This window comes from Labeo rohita, chromosome 13 (assembly GCF_022985175.1).
Source record: "Labeo rohita strain BAU-BD-2019 chromosome 13, IGBB_LRoh.1.0, whole genome shotgun sequence".
Lineage (NCBI taxonomy): Eukaryota > Metazoa > Chordata > Actinopteri > Cypriniformes > Cyprinidae > Labeo > Labeo rohita.
In genome coordinates, this window is record NC_066881.1 from 17,369,201 (window position 1) to 17,394,641 (window position 25,441).

General features: G+C 35.5%; 4 protein-coding genes across 5 annotated transcripts; 2 read left to right on the forward strand and 2 right to left on the reverse strand.

The window, feature by feature from the left end:
* Nucleotides 1-1,067: 1,067 nt before the first annotated feature.
* rhoua (ras homolog family member Ua) lies at nt 1,068-10,196 on the reverse strand. Its single transcript, XM_051126043.1, has 3 exons — nt 9,597-10,196; nt 8,353-8,411; nt 1,068-5,758 (listed from the first exon to the last, which is right to left on the reverse strand). Exons 1-3 carry the CDS (start codon nt 9,844-9,846, stop codon nt 5,306-5,308), a joined length of 762 nt encoding a protein of 253 aa, XP_050982000.1. The 5' UTR covers nt 9,847-10,196; the 3' UTR covers nt 1,068-5,305.
* A 1,684-nt stretch (nt 10,197-11,880) lies between these two features.
* Nucleotides 11,881-14,122, forward strand: pdcd2 (programmed cell death 2). The gene is made up of 6 exons (XM_051126528.1): nt 11,881-12,263; nt 12,399-12,638; nt 12,730-12,870; nt 12,956-13,056; nt 13,154-13,267; nt 13,885-14,122. The coding sequence occupies exons 1-6, from the start codon at nt 11,948-11,950 to the stop codon at nt 14,047-14,049; spliced, it is 1,077 nt and encodes a 358-aa protein (XP_050982485.1). The 5' UTR covers nt 11,881-11,947; the 3' UTR covers nt 14,050-14,122.
* A 684-nt stretch (nt 14,123-14,806) lies between these two features.
* tbp (TATA box binding protein) lies at nt 14,807-20,773 on the reverse strand. Its single transcript, XM_051126529.1, has 8 exons — nt 20,642-20,773; nt 19,961-20,090; nt 19,036-19,379; nt 18,766-18,853; nt 17,375-17,466; nt 17,106-17,273; nt 16,726-16,820; nt 14,807-15,565 (listed from the first exon to the last, which is right to left on the reverse strand). The coding sequence occupies exons 2-8, from the start codon at nt 20,012-20,014 to the stop codon at nt 15,486-15,488; spliced, it is 921 nt and encodes a 306-aa protein (XP_050982486.1). The 5' UTR covers nt 20,015-20,090; nt 20,642-20,773; the 3' UTR covers nt 14,807-15,485.
* Nucleotides 20,774-21,218: 445 nt separating this feature from the next.
* Nucleotides 21,219-25,200, forward strand: zgc:153169 (uncharacterized protein LOC767799 homolog). Of its 2 annotated transcripts, XM_051125792.1 has the most exons (10): nt 21,219-21,413; nt 21,809-21,947; nt 22,119-22,275; nt 22,514-22,562; nt 23,725-23,763; nt 23,945-24,033; nt 24,136-24,151; nt 24,321-24,388; nt 24,712-24,816; nt 24,966-25,200. In XM_051125792.1, the coding sequence occupies exons 1-10, from the start codon at nt 21,305-21,307 to the stop codon at nt 25,074-25,076; spliced, it is 882 nt and encodes a 293-aa protein (XP_050981749.1). In that variant the 5' UTR covers nt 21,219-21,304; the 3' UTR covers nt 25,077-25,200. The 2 variants fall into 2 exon arrangements, with proteins under 2 accessions (XP_050981749.1, XP_050981748.1); XM_051125791.1 differs by lacking the exons at nt 24,712-24,816; nt 24,966-25,200 and having other exon boundaries at nt 21,812-21,947; nt 24,136-24,383.
* The last annotated feature ends 241 nt before the right edge of the window (nt 25,201-25,441 follow it).

Genomic DNA, 25,441 nt, shown 5'->3' on the forward strand with positions numbered 1-25,441 from the left:
GCATATGAGTCCCTCAGTTGTCCTCAGTGTAAAAAGATGGATCTCAAAATCATCCAGTCATTGTTGGAAAGGGTTTAAATACACAAAATGCTGAAAAACCAAAGAATTTGTCGGAACTGAACGAGATTTCTGACAAACAGCGGAAAGTTTAACTGTTCAGAACAAACAAAGGACTCATGAACAACTATAACTAAACAAAGAAAAAACACACACAGCTGTGAATCATTCAGGTAACAACAGAGTATTAGAATCAAGTGTATGTAAACTTTTGAACGGGGTCATTTTTATAAATTCAACTATTATTTTCTCTTCTGGACTATAAAAGTCTTTTATGATAAGTATTTAATTCAGGTCAGTACTAAATAAAAAATAACATGCAATTTGTATGATACCTCTTATTTTGGTAAAATAATTGCAGATTCTGCAATTTTCTGCAACAAACTGTATAAAGTTGCAATTGTGAGATATAAAGTCACAGTTACGAGAAACAAAGTTTTTATTGCGATGTATAAAATCACATTGTGTTATTTTTAGATGCACAGTCATGCTTTAAAGATATAAAATCACATTATGAGATGTAAAGTCACATTTTCAGATATCACTACTGTGAGATTCAAGGTATAATGTCACAATGTGAGATCTGTTAGGAGAAACAACGTTTCTATTTAATGTATAAAGTCACATTGTGTAATACAGTAATTTTAAGATATTGTCACAATTCTGAGATTCAAGTCATACTTTTTGATAAAAAGTTGCATTACGAAATATAACTTTTCTAGCTATAACCATATAAGATATACATTTTAGAATTTTTAAAACAAAATATTTTAAAAATTGCTGAATTTTCCCAACTGCAATGAAAAAACAACATCAATCCCTAGACAGTGAACTGTACATAACCTGCTCTGAACAGACACCAGTGAGCCTCATTATTCCTGCAGGCAAGACAGTGTTTACCAAGTATAAACTATAAAAGGCACCGAGATTATGAAATTATGCCCTTCACTGATGGTCTTTCATAACATATCTCAAGAAAATGAATAAAAACAGTACAAGAAGATGCACAATAAGTAGACAAAAAGTATATTTATTCAGAGAAAGATAACAATCTACAGGGAGGTCTCTGTTATTGCATGTCAGCCTTGTCTGAACGACCACCAGATCCTGAACAGTTCCGTCTGGTGCGACGCTGCAGCATGAGCTCACTCACACAGAAAATATACAACACTGCAAAGCAACTCACGTGCAAATCAAAGCAGTGAAAAAACACACTGCGTGGTTGAAATGATAGTTTGGCGACTTGTCAAAAACCTCAGTAATTGATCCTGCCCTGTGAAAGTACACAGCACTGTAGCGCTCATATGCTTTGGTCAGTCTGAACTTAAGGCCTGGTTTTGCAACATATGCAAGTCTGAGATTCACAATATATGAAACACAAAAATACTTCTCGATAAAAAGTTTAAATACAATGTATTGTTACAATATGCCTCTTTTAAACTTCTTTCTTGAGCGTGCTTCACCGAAGGAAAGAAAAAAGAAAATTCTGTCATCATTGACAACTTGATGTCTTTCCAAATATGTTTTTGTTCATATAATAAAAGTAAGACATTCTTCAAAATATCTTCTTTTGTGCTCCACACAAGAAAGTAAGTCATACAGGTTTGAAACGACTTATAGGTGAGTAAATAATTACAGAATTTAAATTTAGGTGAATTATTTCTTTAAAAATCAATATGTTTGGTTTGGGTTTCAACTCTCACTATGCCACCTTCAACACTTGCAGTTTACAGCACTGTAATCACTTGCTGAGAGCCACTAACTTCTTTCTCAACTCTGTTTCAATGTCTCGTCACATTCTGGCACAGAAGTGGCAAACATAAAACTCATCTTGATTTCATTCTGTGCTCATGAAAGAAAAATGTTTGCCACTAGTGACGTTATAGTGATACTTCCACACCAACCCCAGCTTATGCAGTGAATCATTAACTTTTCCTTACTGCGTCATTCAACTTATGCTCTTTCACATTTCGCATAGCAGCAGGTGACTTTTCCAGTTCATCCAACGTGAAAGCCTGATAAAAAGTGCAGTTTGCCCTTGAGCAACACTCCATATAGGATTCATTTAATGATAGGAATGCAATGCTTATCAAAGCATTACGTGGCTGACATTGTCCTTTAGGGGAGACAAATGTATTATAATAGCTTAACCAGTACAGCAGTGACTAGCAATGTCAAGGTCATGGGTTTGATTCCCAGGGAATGCATGAAGTGATCAAAGGTATGCTGGAAATGCAAAGTTGCTTTGGATAAAACTGTCTGCCAAATGCATTCAAGCAAATATGGAAGAAAAGATTTTCCTGCGAGAATGTTTATGCTAAACATGTCATGTATGCACCATTAACATCCCCAGTTTTTGAAATAACTGAATTAACTGAACTGAATTAAAAGTAAAAAATAACAGAATTAGGCATATTTGAGCCCATTTCGAGCATACATTCCTGCAACCAAACTCACATCCCTGGCTGTGTTGCCACTAGTGGTACAGGAATGTACGAATTTCACCTTTAAATAGTGCCATGAATTGCAAAAACATAAAGAACCTGTAGAAATTTCATGCACAAAAAAATTATATATATATATATATATATATATATATTGTCTTGTTCTAACGGAAATTGAAAAGCAATATCAACCATTATACAGCTAAGGTCAAAAGTTTACATACACCTTGCAGAATCTGCAAAATGTTAATTATTTTACCAATAAGTAAAAATAAATAAGAAGGATCATACAAAATGCATGTTATTTTTTATTTAGTACTGACCTGAATAAGATATTTCACATAAAAAAAACATTTACATATAGTCCACAAGAGAAAACATAAAAAATGACCCTGTTCAAAAGTTTTCATCCCCTTGATTCTTAATACTTTGTTATTACCTGAATGATACACAGCTGTGATTTTTTTTTTTGTTTTGTTTTGTTTATGACTCCACTGTTTGTCCTGAACAGTTAAACTTCCCTTTGTTCTTAAAAAAAATCCTTCAGGTCCCACAAATTCTTTGATTTTTCAGCATTTTTGTGTATTTGAACCCTTTCCAACACTGACTGTATGATTTTGAGATCCATCTTTTCACACTGAGGACAACTGAGGAACTCATATGCAACTATTACAGAAGGTTCAAACGCTCACTGATGCTCCAGAAGGAAATACGATGCATAAACGTAAACTTTTGAACAGAATGAAGTCTGTATGAAGTGCCTAAATATCATATTTTTCATTTAGTACTGCCCTTCGGAATCTACAGAAGATACTTACATGTTTTCCAAATATAAATTCCCAAAAAATAAGTTAAGTGTACCCTGATCTTACAATTCCAGAAGTTTTCACCCCCTGGTTCTTAATGCATCATGCTTCCTTCTGAAGCATCAGTGAGCGTTTGAACCTTCTGTAATAGTTGCATATGAGTCCCTCAGTTGTCCTCATTGTGAAAAAATGGATCTCAAAATCATACAGTCATTGTTGGAAAGGGCTTAAATAGACAAAAATGCTAAAAAAACAAAACAAAACAATGTTCAGGACAAACAAGGGTCTCATGAACAACTATCACTAAAAAACAAAACAAAAAAAAAAACAGCTGTATATCAATCAGGTAACAACACAGTATTAAGAATCAAGTGTATGTAAACTTTTGAACGGGGTCATTTTTATAAATTCAACTATTTCTCTTGTGGACTATAGTAAATGTCTTTTACGTGAAATATCTCATTCAGATCAGTACTAAATAAAAAATAACATGCATTTTATATGATCCCTCTTATTTTGGTAAAATAATTAACATTTTGCAGACTCTGAAAGGCGTATGTAAACGTTTGACCTCAACTGTAATTTCTAGTGTAGAAAACTGTGGCCTGAAAACTTTTTCCTTCACTGAAAATGTGCAACACACTAATGTTCACATGTTTGGGGTTAGTAAGATTTTTTTTTAAAGCAGTTAATAATTTTATTCAGCAAGGATGCAATAAGCTGATCAAAAGTGACAGTAAAGACATTTACTATGTTAAAAAAGATTTCAAATTCAAATTATATCCTTTTAAACTTACAATTCAACAAAGAGTCTTTAAAAAATATGAACAGAATAGAAAGATTTCTTCAGGACCAAATCAGCATGAGATTAGAATGATTTCTGAAGGATCATGTGACACTGAAGACTGGAGTAATTGCTGCTGAGAATTCAGCTTTGTCATCTCAGGAATAAATAAAATTTTAAAACAAATTAAATTAGAAAACATTAGAAAATATTTTACAGTATCACTGTGTTTAATAAATGCAATCTTGGTAAGCAAAAAAGACTTCTCTCACAAACATTTTTAAAAAATCTTACTAACCACAAACTTACGAACATTAGTGTATATTTCGTATAAACACCCAGTGATGTCTGACTCATCAGATTCTTCTTGACAGCACTGATTGCTTCACTCAAAACACTCTGTTTTTAATGAAGCTCCAGGTTCAATGACCAGATATGCAATCCAACTGGCCTACTAAGTGTACTTACTTACACTCAAAAACCCTGACCTCACAGCATGTTTGGGTCTGGACTTAACTCCAAATGTAAACAAGACAGCCTGGAGAGATGTGCCAGCGTCCTGCTGTCTCTAAAATGGACAATCATTCACCCTCGCAGGACAACAAGGTAAATGTCAGTGATGTCAAGTTGATAGTGTGTCCAAACATCTGCTTGTACTCTACATCACACTTAATGCTGTGACAGATACATGACGGAGCACTTGAGTATCTCAGACTGAACCCGCTCTGGATCACTCCTCCTCCAAGACACGGTCAAGAAGTGTCAAAACACCAACAAAATGCAATGGTTTTGCTGAGACCGACCAATAGGGTTGATTTTCACAGTGTCTGAATGAAGAAGGTTAAGTTCTGGCAGTCTAAACTAGATCTTTGATAGAAAAACAACCCACTTATAACCCTCTTCAACAAGAGATAAGGTAAAGAAAGACAGATGTCTCTTGACCTGAATTGTTCACGAGTTTGAGGTTAACTTGGGACTTTCTGAATGATGAGCAGATCCTAAAACGTAGCAGACAACTTTGGGTCTTTCCATTTCATCACCAAAGCTGGCGGATCTTTTCTAAAATGTCTGATTAATTTCATGGCCACATGTGCTCCAGTTAATCCACTAACACAGTCCCATAAAGCAGATGGATTTGTGTCCATTTCTATCCATAAAAGCCAGTTCCAGTCTAACCACGTTCACATCAACAGTATGCAATCATATTCTCACGTCTATGCCAGACAGCAGTATTTCTTCCACCAGGACTCAGAGAGCTTCCTCATTTTATCGGGCGTTCGCTTCTTCAGCCTTTTCTGCTGCTGGCTGTCCGAGTACTGGATGCTGGCCACTATAGCCGTGTCAAACACCTCCTTCAGGTTCTTCTGGGTGAGCGCTGAACACTCCATGTACGAGACGGCCTGTACTTCCTCAGCGCACACGCAGGCCTCCTGGGGGTCCACCGGACGTTCTTTGTACTGGGCCAGTTGGATGAGCACTTTGACATCTTGCCGGAGGTCAGCCTGAGTCCCGACCAACAGTATCGGTGCCCTTGGGCAGTGCCGGCGGATCTCAGGCACCCACTTCTCCCTCACATTCTGGAAAGAGGAGGGACTTACCACACTGAAGCAGAGCAGGAAGACATCAGCATTGGTGTAGCACAGTGGCCGGAGCTTGTCAAACTCATCCTGCCCAAAAATAAAGAAAGATTCAATAGAGATAAACATTTGGGAGAAACTAACACTTGTTTCAGATTACTGAAAGCAGTAAAAGGATAAGTTCACTTCCAGAATAAAAATTTCCTGAAAATTTACTCACGTCATCCAAGATGTTCATGTCTTTGTTTCTTCAGTCGCAAAGATATTGGTTTTTGAGGAAAACATTCCAGGATTTTTCTCCATATGGTGGACTTTATTGGGGATCAACAGGTTGAAAGTCCAAACTGCAGTTTCAGTGCAGCTTCAAAGGGCTCTACACCATCCCAGCCGAGGAATAAGGGTCTTATCTAGCAAAATGATCTGTCATTTTCTTAAAACAATAAAAATCTATATACTTTTTAACCACAAATGCTCATCCTGCACCAGGCAGATCTCACGCATTACATAATAACGTCAGAGAGGTCATGCGGCGTACTGACCGAGTGTTTACAAACCGAATGCGCAAAGAAAGTCAAATCCCCTTTACAAAAAAAGTTAAAACAGCGATGTCGGACAATTTTGAAGTTGGAGGTGAACATGAAATGGAGCTTTTCACCCAACCCTACCTTTTTAAACCAAAGTACTCAGACGAAGAACTAACGTTTTCAACGTCATTACGTAATGCGTGAAGTCACGCATGCAAATTGCAGAGCTAGTGCAAGACGAGCATTTGTCATTCAAAAGTATACACATTTTTTATTTCTTTTAGAAAAGGACAGATTTTTTTTCTAGATAAAACCCTTATTCCTGAACTGAGATTGTGTAGAGCCCTTTGAAGCTGTGTTGACACTGCAGTTTGGACCTTCAACACGTTGGCCACCATTGAAGTCCACTATATGGAGAAAAAATCTTGGAATGTTTTCCTCAAAAACCTTAATTTCTTTGCAACTGAAAACAGAAAGACGTGAACATCTTGGATCACAAGGGGTTGAGTAAATTATCAGGAAATTTTCATTCTAGTACTGAACTTATCCTTTAAAAATAACTCTTCAAAAATACTGTTAATTGTTAGATTTTACACAAGTTATGATACAGACTTACTATAAGCATCTTGTCAGAATGGCTGTAATTTTGTGAAGTTGTGCAGTATGTGTATGTCTATACATATTTTTTCATTCTTTTTGTTGTTTTTGCTTTTTTTGCTGCTTGTTTACTTGTAAACAAGCGTTTGCAAAATCATACACTACCACTACCACATGACAAATCTGTTGAAAATTCAACAGTCATTACTGCAGCCTAATGTGCTGATCTGGTGCTCAAGAAACATTTTTTATTATCAATGTTAAAAACACTTGAAGGTTCAAAAAACATCATTTATTTGAAATAGAAAACTTCAGTAACACTAAATGGTGTCCTTACTGAATAAAAGTATCAATATAATCTTACTGACCCCAAACCTTTGAACAGGAGTGTGAATAAAATACCTTTAAAAATGGCTCTAAATGCAGTAAGCAGCCTTATCTTATAGTAATGGTGCTTTAATCTTCTAAACTGGCAACTTCCAGATTATGCTTATGATTTCATATCTCTGAAATATCAGAACTCGCTCTGATGTCAGCGACTTGAGAGATAAAGTCTAGATCACAAAGAGATCTGTTGTTTATTACAGCTTGATTCCATCTGTTTTACTCTTCCTTATGACTCTCCAGCTTGTTTTCTGTTAATACGCCAAAACCGCTTTCTTCTCATATTAGTCAGCTAGACACATTCTAACCCATGATAAACATACCTGTATATAATTTACATGCAAGTATGTTGTTACAAATTAATTTAGGCATGACAATATTATAACATACAGCATGTAAAACAGATATTCAATTTGAAATTTGCTTAAGATTAGATTTAGTGTTAGATAATGACATATAAATGTAAAAATAAAGGACTGAGCATGCACAAATTTATATATATAAACTAAAAACATATATACAAACAACTCTCCAATCTATGTACTCTCTGACTCCGTTTCTCTTTTCTTCCCTCCCTTCCTCAATTTCCACTGGCCTAAACAGGACTGATCCAAATCTCTCTTGGCTTTCCTCCCTTCACTGTCTCCCCTTAGCTTGCTAAACTCATCGAAAACACACTGATCTCACATTTCCAGTGACTAGCCCCAGCTGTACCCCGGCAGAAAGTAGGTCTCCCTTTCCCTCGGATCAAGCCCAATTCATCACAATTAGACTGCTTCCCATTTGTGATCCCCTAGAGCTGGTTTTCCCCCTCCCACAAAGGAAGAAACACTGGCTGACCTATAACAGCATGCTCCCATAGGATGAAGCCTATACTTCCTTACGATGGCTTGACTGCAAACTTCAGCTGAGCTTTACCAGAAACGCTTATCATGAGTAAGCAAAACATCACTGAATCACTTTCTCTCTTATCTTACAGAAAGGCAACTGTATGACTAATTAGGACATGACTCATGGGTCTGTTTACAGTTAAGAGAGGAGGGCTTCGACCAGCATGTGTTTGTGCAAACAATGTGTCATCCTTATACAGTGACATGATGAACTTGCGCTGCTTTGAATGTGTTTGTGTGAGGTGGTTTGTTTGGGTCTGGTGGTGCTGAGCTGGCTTATTGGACTGACCTGACCGGCTGTGTCACAAAGCTGAAGTTTCACAGGCTTGCCATCCACAGCTACAACCGCTGCAAAGAAGAAGAGCATCAATTTGACATTTCATCCCTTTCCAGTGCAAATTACTAAGACATGTGGACCGACAAATGAGACTGAAATGGGTTGGTGAACCTGCTGGCGTTACAAAAACTCAAAACAGACAGACAGTAAACAATCATGTGGTCATGTGATGAATTAAATTGGGTCACTGGCAAACTGAAATAACTAGATTATTCTTTTTCATAGATTAATTACAGGAAAAACATATTTAATTTTTTACATGTCATTATTTAAAATAATAATAATAATATTATAATATAAACTAAACTAAACAATAAACACACACACACACATATATATATATATAAAATTAAATAATTAAAATATTTAAATTAAATATTAATATTTAAATTAAAAATAAATATAATATATAAATATATATATATACCCTGGACCACAAAACCAGTCATAAGGGTCAATTTTTCCAAACTGAGATTTATACATTATCTTAAAGCTGAATAAATAAGCTTTTTTTTTATTATTATTAAATTATTTATTCAAACTATTTAAATTAAAAATGAATTCAATTATAGTTTTAAATAAACATTCTTTATAACAAATTAATCTAATACAACAATATATATAAAAAATCCAACTGAACTCATATGGAGTGGCATTTAGTTAAATAAAATAAGAAAAATATATTTTATTATTTTTCATGACATTATTTATTTAAAATAATCTAAACTAAAAAAAATAACATTATACTTTTTATTCAAATTACTAAATTGAAAATTAAATAAATGACAGTTTTAAATTAACATTCCTTATTACAAAAGTATATATATATATAATCCAACTGAACTCATATCTGTTTTGGAGTGTTTTTTATTTGGTCCAAGCTTGTCATTAGCTGGTGAAGGCTGGTTATTAGTTCCAAAACCTAGGTTGACCACCTAATCAGTACTGCAGTATTGGTATTACCAGCTAGTAGCTGGTTTATTGCTGGTCTAAGATAGTCTACCAGCAGTTTGTCCAGCTTAGACTAATTAGAAAGGTACCATGATCCAAAACGCATCAGCACCAGCTTAAACTGGACTTTCTAACAGGTAGAGAACAGGCAGTTTAGGTTTTTAAAATACGTGTTATTTCTGTTGCATTTACTTTATTACAGTTTAGTTTTACGTTTTTATTATACATGCTGGAGTGATGTTTACCTGCAAAGTTGTCAAACGCTGTTGGGACATACTCGGTAGGATATCCATTGGTGGTGTAGCTCACAATGAGACTAGTTTTACCCACTGCACCATCACCAACCAGCACGCACTTCACCCTGCGCTCCGCTACCGACCCGAAGCGGCTCTTGACCGCGGATGACAAATCTCTGCTCCTGAATCTCCTCGGCGGTACCGGCGGCACAACCGTACCTGGAACAGGCTTATATTCTCCACCTCCCTGCGGAGGCATCGCTGAAAACACTGACCGTCCAGGAGTTTTAACGCCAGTTTCAGCGATTCATCTCACTTGTGATTGAGAGAGCGGAGCACCAGTCTCCGGTTTCACCGCGGTGTCCATTTATTTTGGAAGGAAAGCAAGTCCTACATTTCAAACCAAGAAGTGTTTGCTTTATCTAGATACAAAACAAAACAACTCTGAAGTAAAAATAAATACGAAGCCCACACGTACACTGACGTTATGTCCTCATGAGGCGAACCCTCCTCCGCCCTCTCTAAAACTGATCTGAGTGAGGAGCACTTTACTCCCAAACACTGTGGCTGTGTCTCAATGCCTAGTCAGCCGCCTTTCAGATAGCGCTTTGAGGCGTGCTCAGCTTTTCTGTCCGTTCACAAGATAGGCAGCAGACTAGGATTTGAGACAGAGCCCATGACATCATCCGCTGTGAGCTGCAGTCATCCGTGAACTGAAGTTCAGCAGACCTGTTGTCATTACTGATAAACTCAACTGAACTGGCGCGAATACACGCGTCAGCATTTTTATTTGTTATCAGGGATGATGTCCTAAAAATTCAAAAAGGTTAAAGTGCATATACTTTTGTGCCCTTTTTATATACATACACATCTAAAAAGGACAAATATATATATATATATATATATATATATATATATATATATATTTTTTTTTTTTTTTTTTTTTTTTCTGCTGTCAAACAAATAATCGCGATTAATCGCATCTAAAATAAACGTTTTTGCCGGCATAAAATATGTGTAGAATACTGTGTATATATCAAGACACACAAATACAGTATATATTTTGAAAATATTTACATGTATTTACGTTAATATATTTATATTCATATAATTTATATATGAATATATTAGGCTATACGTTTTTTAAAAGTAAGATTTTTAATGTTTTTAAATATTTTTTTAAAAAAGTCTCTTCTGCTCAACAAGACTGCATTTGTTTGATCCAAAGTAAAGCAAAAACAGTACAGATTTTAAGTATTTTAACTATATGAATAACTGCTTTCTATTTGAATATATTTTAAAATGTAATTAATTGCTGTGACTTCAAAGCTGAAATCATTTAAATATTCTGAAAAAAGTATATATATATATATGAAGAATCCTGAATAAATGTACTCAGCTGTTTTAAATATTGATAATAACAACAACAACAACAACAATAATAATAATAATAATAAATGTTTCTTGAACAGAAAATCAGCATATTAGAATGATTTCTGGGGCCAGTTGCATAAACTTAGCCTCTATGTTAAGACAGTGTCTTAAGAACTAGTTTGACCAACTAGCGGTTAGCCAAAGGGCAATCAGTCTTATTTTTTAGATTCAGCTTAGACTAATCTACATTTTTATGTAACTGAATTTAAATAATGATGACCAGCTTTAAAGAAAAAAAATAGCTGACTTACTTTTAAGACTAGTCTTAACCTTTTATGCAACTGGCCCCTGAAGGATCATGTGACACTGAAGACTGGAGTAATGATGCTGAAAATTTAGCTTTGTTCACAGGAATACATTACATTTTTAAATATATTCAAATAGAAAGCAGTTATTTTAAATAGTAAAAATATTTCAGAAATTTCCTGTTTTGTTGTACTTTGGATCAAATAAATGCAGGCTTGGTGAGCAGAAGAGACTTCTTTAAAAATCTTGACTGGTAGTGTATATAATTATATATTTAATATGTAATCATAACATATTTTTCTTAAATATATGCACGCATAAGTGTGCATAAGCATGCATGACCTGGGCTCAAAGAGGAGTGTGGAATTGAACTGTAACGCAGTTGCGCCATCTATTGGACAAATGCTACAACAGGTTAAAATTCCCCCAAGAACAATTACTTCTACATACTTTAAAAATGCTTTTAACTCTAACAGGGATTATTAATAATTAACTATTATTAATGCATATAATATGAGTAAGTTTTATCTACATTATGTGTGTTTTATTCCTCTGGCTTCTTATTTTTGTGTGGAACGTTAGTCGCAGAATTTGTTTTCCCCGGCCCCCGTTTCAGATGAACAAACGCTCGCACATGATTCCGAAACCCATAGTTTTATACGCATATGAGGGTTTGACAGATGGCTGTAAGTGCAGATAAAGAGTCTAAAACAAACCGTGAGGTCGTGTTGGGCTTCTTAGAGGAGGCAGAATCATGGCAGCTTCTTAGCAGCCAGTTTCCAAGTAAAGTCGGAGGGAGACCTGCGTGGCTGAGCCAAGTGGATTTACTAACTGCGTCTGAGTTACAGTGTGAGAAGTGTAAACTTCCAACAGTGTTTCTTCTGCAGGTCTACGCACCAATAACGGAATATGATCGATGTTTTCACAGAACACTTTTTGTGTTCTGCTGCAAGACACCAGCCTGCTATACTCGAAATGACAACAAATGTTTTAAAGGTAATTCATAAGCTGTCATAATATTTTAAACAGAGGCTACTAATGTTTTGATGTATTAATATTAGAATTTACATGTTTTAATTCAAGCCTCTCTAGAACGTAAAGTTACAGTAGTTGTACTATCCCCATTTCCAGTGTTCAGATGTCAGCTGCCAAGAAAAAATGACTTTTACCCCTTTGATCCTCCTTCTGATGAGAAGCCAGAGCACCTAGTGAATGATCATCAGGTTCTGAGCTCTGGACTCAAACTGTGCAGGCTGTGTGGTTGTCTGGGACAGAAAGCCTGCTCTCGATGTCACTCAGTCACATACTGCTGTAAAGAGCATCAGACCATAGACTGGAAGCACCGGCACAAGAAAGAATGTTCAAATGAGGGTAAGTGAATGCAGATTTAAAACAATTTATGCATTATTACAGTCAAGATCTTTAATCTATATGCATGTTGTCTTCATATCTGATACCACAGCTTCTCAAAGCTCAGATGAGCTCAATTCGTTTCTGTTTCCTGAATGGGAGCTGGTTACTGACCCGGAAGAGCTTCCAGCAAAAGATGAGGAGCACCATGAATCCCACAGTCTGGATCAGGAGAGCTTGGCATTAAATAATGGTATACCTTTCAAATCAGATTTGGCAGCTTGATATTTCCACATTTTGTCAAGGAATAGTAATTCAGTGTGTATTTATCCTCTCAGGTTTGGAGGACAGTGAACTAGAAAGTATGGCCCTTCATGAAACACAAGACTCTAAAGTGTTTCAGAAGTTCAAAAAGCGCATTGCTAATGAACCACAACAGGTCAGTTAGAAAGTCACAGCCTGAAGAGCAAATGCTGCCCATGGCTTATGTGTGTGGTGTGGTTTAACAGCTGTGTGATTGCATATGTATTTTTTAGGTTTTGCGGTATTGCAAAGGCGGATCTCCTCTTTGGGTGTCAGCAGAACATGTGCCACGTGAGGAGGATGTTCCTGAATGTCCATGTGGTGCAAAACGTCTGTTTGAATTTCAGGTGAAGTACATGTTAAATATGAAGTGTACACCGTCTTGCTTACAGTGTTTCTTGAGTACCAAATCAACATATTAGAATGATTTCTGAAGCATCATGTGACACTGATGACTGGAGTAATGATGCTGAATATTCAGCTTTGACATTAAAGGAATAAACACATTTTATATATATACAATTAGGTGTCAGTTTACACCCTGTTCTTTAAATAAAATGGCATAAACTGACACCTAATTGTCATCCTATTGACTAAAAAAACTTCTGAACAGATAGACTCTAATTTCACCTTCAAATTAACTGCTAATCCTAGAGATTCACATACTTTTGCAACTCACAAATATTTAACGTTGCAAAATTTTTCATAAATAAATTACAAAGTATATATTTTCATCTTATTTGTTTAATTGAGTTCTCTTTGTCAGTTTTCAAAACTTGTGTGAAAATCGAATGAACTTTTTGGTCATATTTATTATATATATATTAAAAAGGAAACTATTTTTAATATGTAAAAACTAATTATAGTTTTCTGAATTATTAATGTATTTTTTGACCCCAAAGTTTATCATAAATGGCATTAGATTAATGCATTGCACTGACTAAAGTGTCATTGTCTATTTCAGATCATGCCTCAGTTACTTAATCACCTCAAAGTGGATAGGACAGATGCCAGCATAGACTGGGGGACAGTGGCCATCTACACTTGTGCTGACAGCTGCGAGCAAGGCGCTAAATATTCTGCGGAATTCACCTGGAAACAAGACTTTTCAGGAGATCAAGCTGTGTAGAATTAGTCTGTTCAAATAAACTATTATGCATCATAAATCACATTTATAATATTAAAGAAATGTCAACAACAAAGTCAGTGGTTCCTTTGAGACACTCACATACACCATTTCTGTCCTTAAATGAAATTAAGATGTTTTCACAAGATGCATTACCAAAAATTTTGGCAATTCAGACATGCATGTATTTTTTCCAGTTTAGCAAGGATGCATTAAATTGAATCAAAAGTGACAGTAGGGACTTTTACATGATTGCGAAAGATTTCTAATTCAAGTAAATGCTGTTCTTTTGCACTTGCTGTTTGTTTCCTCATGTAAAGATCAAATTTACATAAATGCATGCAAATTAGCATAGAATGATTTCTGAAGGATGATATGATACTGAAGACTAAAGTAATGACTGCTGAAAATTTACTGTTGCCATCGCAGGAATAAATTACATTTTAAAATACACTGAAATAGAACAGTTCTTTTAAAGTATATTTCACAGAATGACTGTTTTACAGTATTTTTGTAAAACACATTTAAAAAAAAATTCTGTAATTTCTATGGCAACATTTTAACACCATTTCCTGCCTTGTTAATGGTTTATTTAGTGTAGTTCTGATATATCCAAAATAATCTCACACACTAATAGAGTCTCCACACTTTTCAAACTCATTTCATAATACCACTGAAATATGATGTCATCATTACCATTATAGAAAAAAAAACAACATGTAGACAACATACTTGAAGGTAATATTTTACAATGCAGTAATAAAGTTGGCAAACATATTTATTTGCATTCAGTGTAGCAAAGTAAATTAGTTACATAGCTGAAAGGATTAAATTAAGATGTCAGTGCTTTACATGGGGCTATTGGGAGACCTACAGTACATCATACAATGAAATGGGAGTTAAATCGTTAGATCTGTCAACCAATCTCATTTGAAAACTGTAACTTAAAAGGCCAAATGCACATGATGACTCTAACAACTGAACGATCCACAAACTTGTTCGCAAAGCTTTGTTGGAAAATAACCTAAATGCACACCTCCAGCGTTCCCTTGCACTGGTCAACATGGGCATTGCTTGCTACACACTGATTCCTCTCACTGACAGACAATCAGTCATTCAATAATACATAAAACCTGCTAATAAAGGGAATGTGTAAAAGTATGAAATGAACATTTTAACATCATAAAACCATAAAAGAATTGAAAACATTAAAATGTTCAGACATAGATAAAACAGTATTTTGAGAACCAAAGGGCAGGTGAAAAACATTTAAAAAGGAAAAATAAAAGCATTTTTATCCCTCGAATCGGTTCACTTTCTGAGTGAAGAAAATGTGTCCTTCATATTTACAGGCTTACAAAAGTAAATAAAACTGCGTAGGTCACCCCAGACATACCGGTGGGCTCAGGAAGTCATTTATCAGCAATAACAAAACAAGATTACGTAGTCTTCCTGAATCCTTTCAGGATGGGGTATATATTCTCAAATGCTTCATAGATTTCTCCTCTAACCTTTGCACCTGGAAAATAAAGGAATTTTCATTATGCAACTTCAGTATCACTCAATATCAAACTAGCATTTAGGGGTACGTCAATAAAGCGATTCATGGATTGATTCTGCGATTTGCACGAATGCATGGCGATTCTCTCTTGAACTGATTCACTGACAGATGGAAGCGCCTGTGCGGTCACTTGTTCTTAAAATACTTCATTTTTGGTCATACAGCTAAAAGTAATACATCTTTCAAATCTGAAAACATTCTGCATTTATGTCTGTGCACTCAGAATAGCAACGAACGTTGCGCTTTTGTAAAATAAAGCAAACCAGAATGCGAACTCAAGTGCGAAACTTCTGTGTATACTTGCATTACAGACATGAAAAATATATCTATAGAGAGAGAATGGTCTACTTTCAAATGAACCAATTCAAATAGAAAACAAATATTCTCAGATTATGTAATCCGTATGAAACATGTATACAGGTTCATCACTACTGGAGATATTTAACTCAGTGTTGCCAACTTCGTCTCTTAAGCTGAAAACAAAGAAAGCACTAGTTTGATCAACAAATTATTAAAGTGTTAATGCAGTGTCCTTGCGGTTTTTCCCAGACGTAATTATTATATCTGCCAGTGTGCTGTGCCAAACTTTTTGTGTGTGTGTATGTGTGTCCTTGAGTGCTTATTAGGCTATGTAGACAATTAAAGGCTCATTATTATGATTTATATGGTTTAATATTAAACGTGCGACTAATAGTTGAGTAATGCTTAAAATGAATGACTACTAGTCGACCAGAAAAATGTTTAGTTGAGGACAGCCCTACATTTAACCACTTACATTACTCAGCCGAACACACAAGCGATCTTCTTCGTGAGCATTTAAGTGTGCTTTTAAAAACTAGCATAGAGTGCCATCTGCTGTTAAAAACTAAGCTCAGAATTGATTAAAGAGAATTGCGATGCATTCAGAACATCAAATCAATTTATCGTTGCACCTCTACTAGCATAAACATGTACCATTTTAAACACAACAACAACAACAACAACAACAACAACAACAACAACAACAACAACAACAACAACAACAACAACAACAACAACAACAACAACAACAACAACAACAACAACAACAACAACAACAACAACAACAACAACAACAACAACAACAACAACCACCTCACCTGTAAGTACAACTTTGCCTGAAACGAATATTAAAAGGACGATTCTAGGTTTGATCATTCTGTAGATTAATCCTGGAAATAACTCTGGTTCATAGCTGGGGAAAAAGCATTAGCAGCATATTAGTGTTCCAGTTTTTTCCATCTTGCAGTCAGAATGTAGCTCACACTTAAATAAAAGATCAGGGGATTGCAAATACATTAATATAACAGTAAAATAAACCCTCAATCAATAAATAACCTTAGTGATACAAACTCTAAGTGTAGAAAATGAACATTTATTCAGAACAAATAAGGCACATAAAAGTATTCAGTTTAGCTTGAGATGTTCTATAAAACGTCGTCATCATCATAATAATAATAATAATAATAATAAAACAAACCTGCTAAACTGCTGGTGTGTAAGCACCAGGCCCTCTAATCGGATGGGAAACTTGACGTCGCAGCTGCCCACCATGTTCTGAATTTTGAAGTCTAAGAATTTGGCAGGAAAACCCAACTTCTGCACCACTCTGGCATATTTTCTGGCTGCTAATCGGGACTGTTCCTCACTGCAGAAGTAAGTGAACAAGTTTGTGTAAGAGAGGAGAGGGGAGGAAAAAAAAAAAAAAAAAAAAAAAAAAGACAGCAAGTCTGCAGATGGCATTCATACCTTTTCGCTCCTGTGCACACCATCTTCCCCGAGCTGAAGATGAGCGCTGTTGTTCTGGGTTCTCGTATTCTCATGATGACGGCAGCAAAACGCTGAAAGTGTTATTTATGGATTTGTGTTAAAGGGGTAATGAACTGAGAAATCAAAATAAGGTCACTGTACTATAAAAACATCCTGCAAGTTTCAGAACTCAAATTTTTTTTCTTAGTCTAAAAACAGCTTGTATTGAAACCAATATGCCAAAATGACAGATTGTGGTATGTGCCACTTTATCATGTAATAGGGCTGTCAAAAGGTACCGGGTTCGGTACTGACATTTTAAACACATCCATTTCCCGCTCTGATCCGTCTATATGCAGATGTATTAGGGATTCGCTGATACACGTGGCTTTCAAACGCTCCCGTTGTGTTTATGTGTAGCCAATCACAGTCATGTCTGTTGAGCACATGAACAATCAGCAATGTTTAAAAATCGGCTCAACAGTGCTCAAATATGAGCAGGAAATGGACGTTTTTTAAAACTTCAGTACTGAAAGTACCGAACCTGGTACCTTTTGACAACTCTAATAGTGACTAAACTCCACCTCCGCAGAAGATCAACTCCTTTCTTTACGTCACTGCCCGTTTAGCCCCGCCCACCAATTCATGCATGTAGTGTAAATAACGAAAAAGGCAAACGCAGGTCTACACAAAAACTAAATAAAGATGACTCCAAAGACAAGTTGTGGAAAAAACAGTTTTTGCATTGCCTTCCTTCTGATCCCAATGTTAGGAAAGAGTGAATGAAGTCGAGACCACATCAGTAAAAACGTGGCCCTTTGTTCACTTCATTTCACTGCAGATTTGTTTGCAAACAAGGAACAGTTTAACACAGAATTTTCAGAAAGATTATAACTTAAAGACAACGCTGTGCCGACTAAATTGGATCCGACAGTAATGTCGCAACACACAAATGTGAGTAACCTATTATTTCACGGTCACTATTGCTTTGTTATTACAGATCGTTTGATATGTACCAAGTATTTATGCGTTTTTGACCTAAATCACATCAGTGTCCATCTATGAGGAGCCTACAATTCCCCATGCCTATTCAAAACAAGGACAGAAAATGGCCTATTACTTCCAAATTATCTTTTTTTTTTTTTTTTTTTTTTAAAAATGTGACCACAGAGAACAGTGCAAAATAATAAAGGCAGTTCATGACCCCTTTAAAATCACAATGGATGTTTTCGCCAAAAAAAGAAACTGCATAAAATGTTATTGTTTAGAAAATATCATCTACTGTAGTTTTGATCTACTTGAATTTTAATCTTTGCAATAGGTCACAAATTTCCAAAATAAGGACATAAAATCAAATTGTGAATGCTTTAACCAATTAAATTTAGTCTTACCTTTGGATTATATTCAGCATTTCTGGCTCGAAGTGCTATCGTCTTCAAGTCAAGTTTGCACCCCAAGTTTACAGTGGACACAATATTCCTTAAAAAATAAAATTAAAAACAACTTTATTTGTAAATATAACTTATTTGTACACCATACACAGAAATTGTAGACAGTAAATAAAGCATAAAAAGCACTAGTGTTATGATTCTTTCTCATCTAAAAGCCATACAAAAATGTTTCTGACAGAATTGTGTGGTGATGACTGCTAAAGAACTCACTGTAACTGGGGGACGATGCCAGAGCTCTCTGAGGCCGGTGTGGCAGGAGTGATGGGGGTCATAGGGGTGAGAGGTGTGGTATAAAGTGGCGTGTTGCCTGGCAGTGCCGTTGTGGTGGAGACCTGTGAGTGGTAGAGTTGGGGTGTCTGGCCTGAACCTCCCACCATCCCTCCCTGCTGTTGTGAGGCTGCCTGTTGTTGTTGCTGCTGTTGCTGTTGCTGTTGTTGTCGCTGCTGCTCCTCCAGGAGGGACAAGCTGTTGGTGTTCTGCACCGGCTGTGGTGTAAGACCCGTGCCATACGGCATCATGGGACTGAAAATGGGCAGGCTGGGCGTCATGGCTCCCTTTGAATAGATGCAAGTGGATAGTTAACTTTATGTACTGATTCACTAAAAAGGTTTTGATTAAAATATCTGTATTATGTAAAGACTGGAATATACTACATGTCTTCTGCCCAGAATTACAGTGTGGAGGAGGAGTCAGAGCCAGTCTGCAGATCTGAGTTGGCAGATTGCACAGAAAAGTCACATAGTTTAAGAAGGATTTTTCTTCTTTCCATCTAGTCGGAGGATATCAAACATGTGTGATATTTTGAATTACATTAAACTATACTGAATAGACAAATAATATAATAATAAAGCCTAATGAACGTTATTTTCCAAATAATAATACAGACATACTAACAATATAATTTTATTATAGTAGAATGGAGTGCTTTTCACAAGAAACCACACAGATGCATTTTAATTTGCAGCATGGGGGTTCCTTGCACCGGGACATTTATGTTTGGGGTTCCATGGCATATTAAAGTTTGAAACCCCTGGTTTAGCGTATGGATGCCTAATGTTTTCAAATCTGTGCAGACTTTAAAAGCAGTGTAATGTATTCCAGTGTGTTTACGCATACTCAACACTGCATTACTCACCGGCGGAGATGCCAGCACTTGAGGATAAGGAGGGTGGCTGCTGTTCTGCTCCATACTGACAGGCTATGAAGCAAATCTACTAAGTAGTGATTTCAGGACTAACTCGGAGACTACAATAGCTCCAAAAGACCTGTGGTGAAAAAGAACACAAAAACAATCTAACGAAAAATACTTTCACACAACAGCACTAACGTTACATCTTCTGAGAAACTCGCGAGCGTTGTAGACAAATAAGATCTGTGCTTATTTAAAAGGGGAAGCACAGCTGAATGGTTCGGTTGTAAAATGAAGACTGCACTGTGTCAGTACTTTAAGTTCACAAGGATCTTAATTTACACAAAATACAAAACATGTCAACAGCGTACAAACCAAGAGTAGTGGTAACGTTAGAGGGAAATGCTGATGCTATTTGCAGTGTGGCTCTACGGAAATGCAGATCAATGTAGTAGCGCATCAACAACGCCGCTTAACATAATTCACATTCAATTGACAAATAATCACCCTGCGGTGATCAGTACAGGAGTAATGCCTACGGCGCAGAATGAAGCCCAGCGTGGCTAACATGGCTATTTTGTGGCGTTAATCCGTTCATTACAAACTCAAACAGGTCATACTACATGTATAACAGCTCTCTGTGCCAAAATAGTGCAGTGTATTATACATTAAAACGTGCAAACAAACCGTTATTTAAAGGATCCACAGGCTGGCAATTAGTTCGTGCGGAATAGTTCCAGAAGCGCAGGGAGCGCGCAAAACATGAGATTTCACAACAACTTCCGCTGACTTTAATAATGCGCTTCCGGTGCATTATGGGTTCACATCACATGCTTGCACTATTTTAAATTCATGGATATTAATGTAAACAGCACCAAAAAAAAACAAACAAACATTAAAAACAAAAGTTAAAACGAGGAAATTATTAAATTCAGCAAGAAAGTAAAATTAAAAATAAAAAGTGGTAGAGTGTAGTAAAAAAAAAAGCTTATCTATTAATATAATTGTTGGGAATAATATTACAAATTTGCTTTTTACTTTTTGCTTATACACGTATTCAAAACATGGTAAGATTGTTTATTCATGTATTGATTATTCAAATTGAAAAGCCAGACCGCTTTTACGTATGTGCAACTTCCACAGTAATATATAAAAAAAGTTCTATATTATATGTTTATTTTTTCTCTCTCCCATGTCCGTTAAAAATCATGTTACTTTCAATGAACTTCGTGACTTTTATTTTGAAATTGTGCTTTAACCGCCTTCGGGTTAACGCTTTAACTTTTACAAATGAGGGAAGTGAATGTTTCCCGTACATAAATTCAAGTGTTTTTAATGCACTAATGTCAAATGGCAGCTGTGGGAACATGGTCTTTCTCTCGTCCTGCAGTGGAGAGAATGAGATGTATGCTGCTAGCTGGACAAAATGCTACAGATGTTGTAGAAACAGCAATTGCAGGTACTTATAAATAAATAGACACCTATTTATGCTTTTCATTAATCAACTACGTGAAAATGTACTATTTAAAGGTGGTTGGAAAATACATGTGTTGATAAGAAATGAAAGATCTGGTTGGACATATAACAACTGCTCTTTATGTGGCTTATGAAACAAAAAAAAATCACTATTCTTACTTACTATTTAGTAATTATCATTAAATGATTCATTCTTTTCTTCTCAAATTAATTCCAAGACTATTTTTGTCAATGTAAGCACACTTTGTTTAATTAAGAGGTATTCTGGAAGTGTTGAAATGTATTAATTAAATGTGACATACAAATACTTTCTTTTATAAACAACAAGAATGCATCTATGTTTTTTCTAATTAATATTAAGAGGTATGTTTTCTTTAGAAGTTGAAGATGACGTAGAGACAGGACGGCACATTGTTGGCAGAGGAGGATATCCAAATTGCAAGGGTGTGGTTGAATGCGATGCTGCAATTATGGAAGGTGTGCCAGGGAGATTTGGGGCAGTGGCTGCACTTCGAGGGTAAAAAAAAAAAAAAAGATTATTTTCTCTAGTATCTCTTACATCTAACAAAATGGCTTCAGGTTACAATGCTTTCATTTGTCATGCACATAAATTAACAGGAAATCCGTTATTTTCCCAACATGACACCCAGCCCTGAAGCGTCTTGTATAATTGTGTTTTCATTGCTAGAATTGCACAGCCATGCCGTGTAGCCCGCAAAGTTATGGAGAAGAGTCCTCACAGCTTGCTTGTTGGAGATGGAGCAGAAGCATTTGCTCATGAACTGGGTTTTAAATCTGAACCCAATGCCAACATGCTTTCCGACTATTCAGCTACAGCTTACCGGGTATTCTCACACACACACACACACACACACAGACACACACGGGTATTTCTATCATTATAGGGACATTCCATAGGCATAATGGTTTTTTATACTGTACATACTGTATTTTCTAAACCCTTACCCTAAACGTACCCCTCACAGAAAACTTTAGATATTCAAAACCCTTAATTCCGTATGATTTATAAGCTTGTTTTCATCATGGGGCTCATTCTTTTGTGTTTTTTATATATTCCAAAAGGAATTCCTTGAAAAAAATAAACCTGTTAGAAGTGGGCATGATACAATAGGTAAGAGATTAATATAATGCGAAAGCTTTCTTGATGAATGAATCATATCTGGGCCAAAACCCAAGTTAAGATGACTCAACTAGGTTGTGGTTGTTTTGAATTTGGCAGAAAAACATCTACACTGACTCAAAATATTTTTTGTATGGCTAATAAAATGTAGTTAGTAATACTACATTATTAGTATGGCTAATAAAATTACATTTAGTGCATAAGCTACACTACTAGTCAGACGTTTTTGGACAGTTCATTTTTTAATGTATTTTAAAGAAGTCTCTTCTTTTCTCCTGCCCTTATTTGATCCAAATTACAGCAGTAACACTGTGAAATAATTTTACCATTTAAAATACCTGTTTTCTAATTGAATGTATTGTAAAATGTAATTTATTCCTGTGATCAAAGCTAAGTTTTCAGTGTCATTACTCATGTCTTCAGTGTCACATGATCCTTCAGAAATCATTCTAATATGCTGTTCAAGAAACATTTATTATTATTATTATCAATATTTAAAACAGTTGAGTTACATTATACACTATACCGTTCAAACGCTGGGAGTCAGCAGAATTGGGGTCGGGGGGGGGGGAAACATTTATAATGTTTCAAAAGATTTCTATTTCACATTTTTATTTCTATTTCTTCTGAACTATTTTATTAATCAAAGAATCCAGAAAAAATTATACTCAGTTGTTTTCAACATAATCAAATTAGAATGATTTTCTGATGGTTTATGTGACTGTAATGATGTTAAAAATTCAGCTTTGAAATCACAGGAATAAATTACATTTTAAAATATATTCAAATAAAAAACAGTTATTTTAAATAGTAAAAATATTTCAAAATGTTAGTGTTTTTGTTGTACTTATGCAGGCTTGCTGAGCAGAAGAGACTTCTTTAAACAACATTAAAAATCTTACTGTCCAAAAACATTTGACTGGTAGTAAATGTTGCTTCAATTTTCTGATTATGAATATACATTAATATTTCTTCAATCAATAAATGAATCACTAATGACTAATTACATAAGGATAATTGATAATATTAAGAATAAAAAATATTATATTGCTCTTATGGGTTGGGTTTATAACATGCATTTTCTGTTTTATAGTAGTTAAGCAGTTTATTTCACACAGAGTGCACTTAATTAGAGTTTTGTTTGCTTTCTCAGGTCTTATAGCTCTTGATACAGGTGGTAACATAACAGTAGGTAAGGTTGAAAATGTTTGCATTTCCTATTGTTTTTTTCTGAAATAATCTCTATTTCTTCAAAAAAAAATATTGTTCTGGTGTAGTAGATGTTCATATTTCACAAATTGACCATGATACAGTATCAATATGAGCATAAATACAAACATTTGTAAGTGACTAAATGCACACATATTTTGCAGGAGTTTCCACATCAGGAGCTCCCTTCAAATCACCAGGGCGGGTGGGAGATTCTCCACTTCCAGGCTGTGGTCTATATGCTGACCATACAGTAAGTTGTGCAACTTTATAGGTCATTTGATAAGCTTTGCAGGGCTTTTTATCATTCAACTCATAGCCCGTTTCTTTACAGCCATGTTCTCTGTATTTTCAGGTGGGTGCTGCAGCAGGTTTTTTTTTTTTTTTTTTTTTTACATTGCATCTGAGCTTGTTTTTGAACAAATGTATTGTTTCTTTGCTCAGTAAATATTACATTGTTCTATTGAACCTGCAGTATATAGATCATTTTCCAACTTTACACTTGAAGAATAGACCTAAATAAATTCCTTATGTTCACAGCTACAGGTGATGGAGACAAAATCATGTGCTACTGCCCAAGCTTCCATGTTGTGCAGCTAATGAGACAAGTATGTAACTCTGTTTTAGTATTAAGTAAAATATCACCTTGGATAAATGTTCAGTTGTGTATTATTTATTTCAGTAATAATACATAGTATAATATCTAAACGTATCAGAATGTTAAGATGTAACTTTCATTAGTCCAAAACATTTTGTACACAGTAGTACATTTCATGTTAAATTCTGTGGTATCCCGATGGTTGTGTTTTTGACAACAGAGGTGGTGTAAAGTAAAGGTGGTCAATGAAAATCTCATTAAACCATTAGATAAATAGGGCTGTAGTAAATTAAATCAGGCTCACGTTTCTCTCATCTTTTGTCTGCTATCAAGGGCTCATCTCCTAATGAAGCCTGTCACGCTGTGCTTGCCGACATACAGAGGAGAACAGGTGGCGATAAAAGCTTTGAAATTGGGCTTATATCTTTGAATATGAAGGTAAACACTATTTCCTGAGCTAAATATGTTTGTATACAGTTTGAATTTACACATTTTTTAAATATAAAATATAATTTTAGCAGCTCACACCCTTAACTGCAGCTGATTTAAGCTTCTATCAGCCTAACTGAAGTATGGTGTTTTCACAGGGAGAGGTCGGAGCTGCATCCTCAGTGGAATTTCCATACACTTTCTGGAACCAAGGCTTGAGTTCGGTGGAGGAGCTAGTCATTAACCAATATAAATCCATAAATATTTAATTTCTACTCATTAACTATGTGGTTGGTCACAAAACGTCATTACTTTTAACATCTGTGTTTAAATTTTCAATCCTTTGTATGAAAAACCACTTTGTTCATTATTCTTACCAATCAATAAAAAATTATCTGGTGGTTCCCGGTCTTCTTTTTGACACGTATTGATTAGTGACTCACACTCACATTAGCCAATGCCACGTTTCACAAATGACGTAATATTTTACCCCTCATGATAGGGGGCAGGATTGCGGCAGTCCACAGCGTGAACGATTCAAGTCACTATGAACTCATCGTGAACGTTCAAAAAAACAGATGTGGGTATTGTAGTTCTTTATACTGACACATTCCATTCGTGCAGGCCGGAGGAT

What these genes read in the sequence shown, in the direction of transcription:
- rhoua (XM_051126043.1), bottom strand. Translation starts at nt 9,846, where the DNA reads ATGCCTCCGCAGGGAGGTGGAGAATATAAGCCTGTTCCAGGTACGGTT. An exon ending in AGCGTTTGACAACTTTGCAG is followed by an intron (nt 8,412 to 9,596) that starts GTAAACATCACT and finishes TCTTCTTTGCAG; the next exon opens with CGGTTGTAGCTGTGGATGGC. An exon ending in TTTGTGACACAGCCGGTCAG is followed by an intron (nt 5,759 to 8,352) that starts GTCAGTCCAATA and finishes ATTTTTGGGCAG; the next exon opens with GATGAGTTTGACAAGCTCCG.
- pdcd2 (XM_051126528.1), top strand. Translation starts at nt 11,948, where the DNA reads ATGGCTGTAAGTGCAGATAAAGAGTCTAAAACAAACCGTGAGGTCGTG. An exon ending in GAGCTTGGCATTAAATAATG is followed by an intron (nt 12,871 to 12,955) that starts GTATACCTTTCA and finishes TTATCCTCTCAG; the next exon opens with GTTTGGAGGACAGTGAACTA. An exon ending in AACGTCTGTTTGAATTTCAG is followed by an intron (nt 13,268 to 13,884) that starts GTGAAGTACATG and finishes TGTCTATTTCAG; the next exon opens with ATCATGCCTCAGTTACTTAA.
- tbp (XM_051126529.1), bottom strand. Translation starts at nt 20,014, where the DNA reads ATGGAGCAGAACAGCAGCCACCCTCCTTATCCTCAAGTGCTGGCATCT. An exon ending in AAGTGCTGGCATCTCCGCCG is followed by an intron (nt 19,380 to 19,960) that starts GTGAGTAATGCA and finishes ATCTATTCAAAG; the next exon opens with GGAGCCATGACGCCCAGCCT. An exon ending in ACACACCAGCAGTTTAGCAG is followed by an intron (nt 16,821 to 17,105) that starts GTTTGTTTTATT and finishes CTTTTTCCCCAG; the next exon opens with CTATGAACCAGAGTTATTTC.
- zgc:153169 (XM_051125792.1), top strand. Translation starts at nt 21,305, where the DNA reads ATGGCAGCTGTGGGAACATGGTCTTTCTCTCGTCCTGCAGTGGAGAGA. An exon ending in GCAGTGGCTGCACTTCGAGG is followed by an intron (nt 21,948 to 22,118) that starts GTAAAAAAAAAA and finishes TTTCATTGCTAG; the next exon opens with AATTGCACAGCCATGCCGTG. An exon ending in ATTCAGCTACAGCTTACCGG is followed by an intron (nt 22,276 to 22,513) that starts GTATTCTCACAC and finishes ATATTCCAAAAG; the next exon opens with GAATTCCTTGAAAAAAATAA.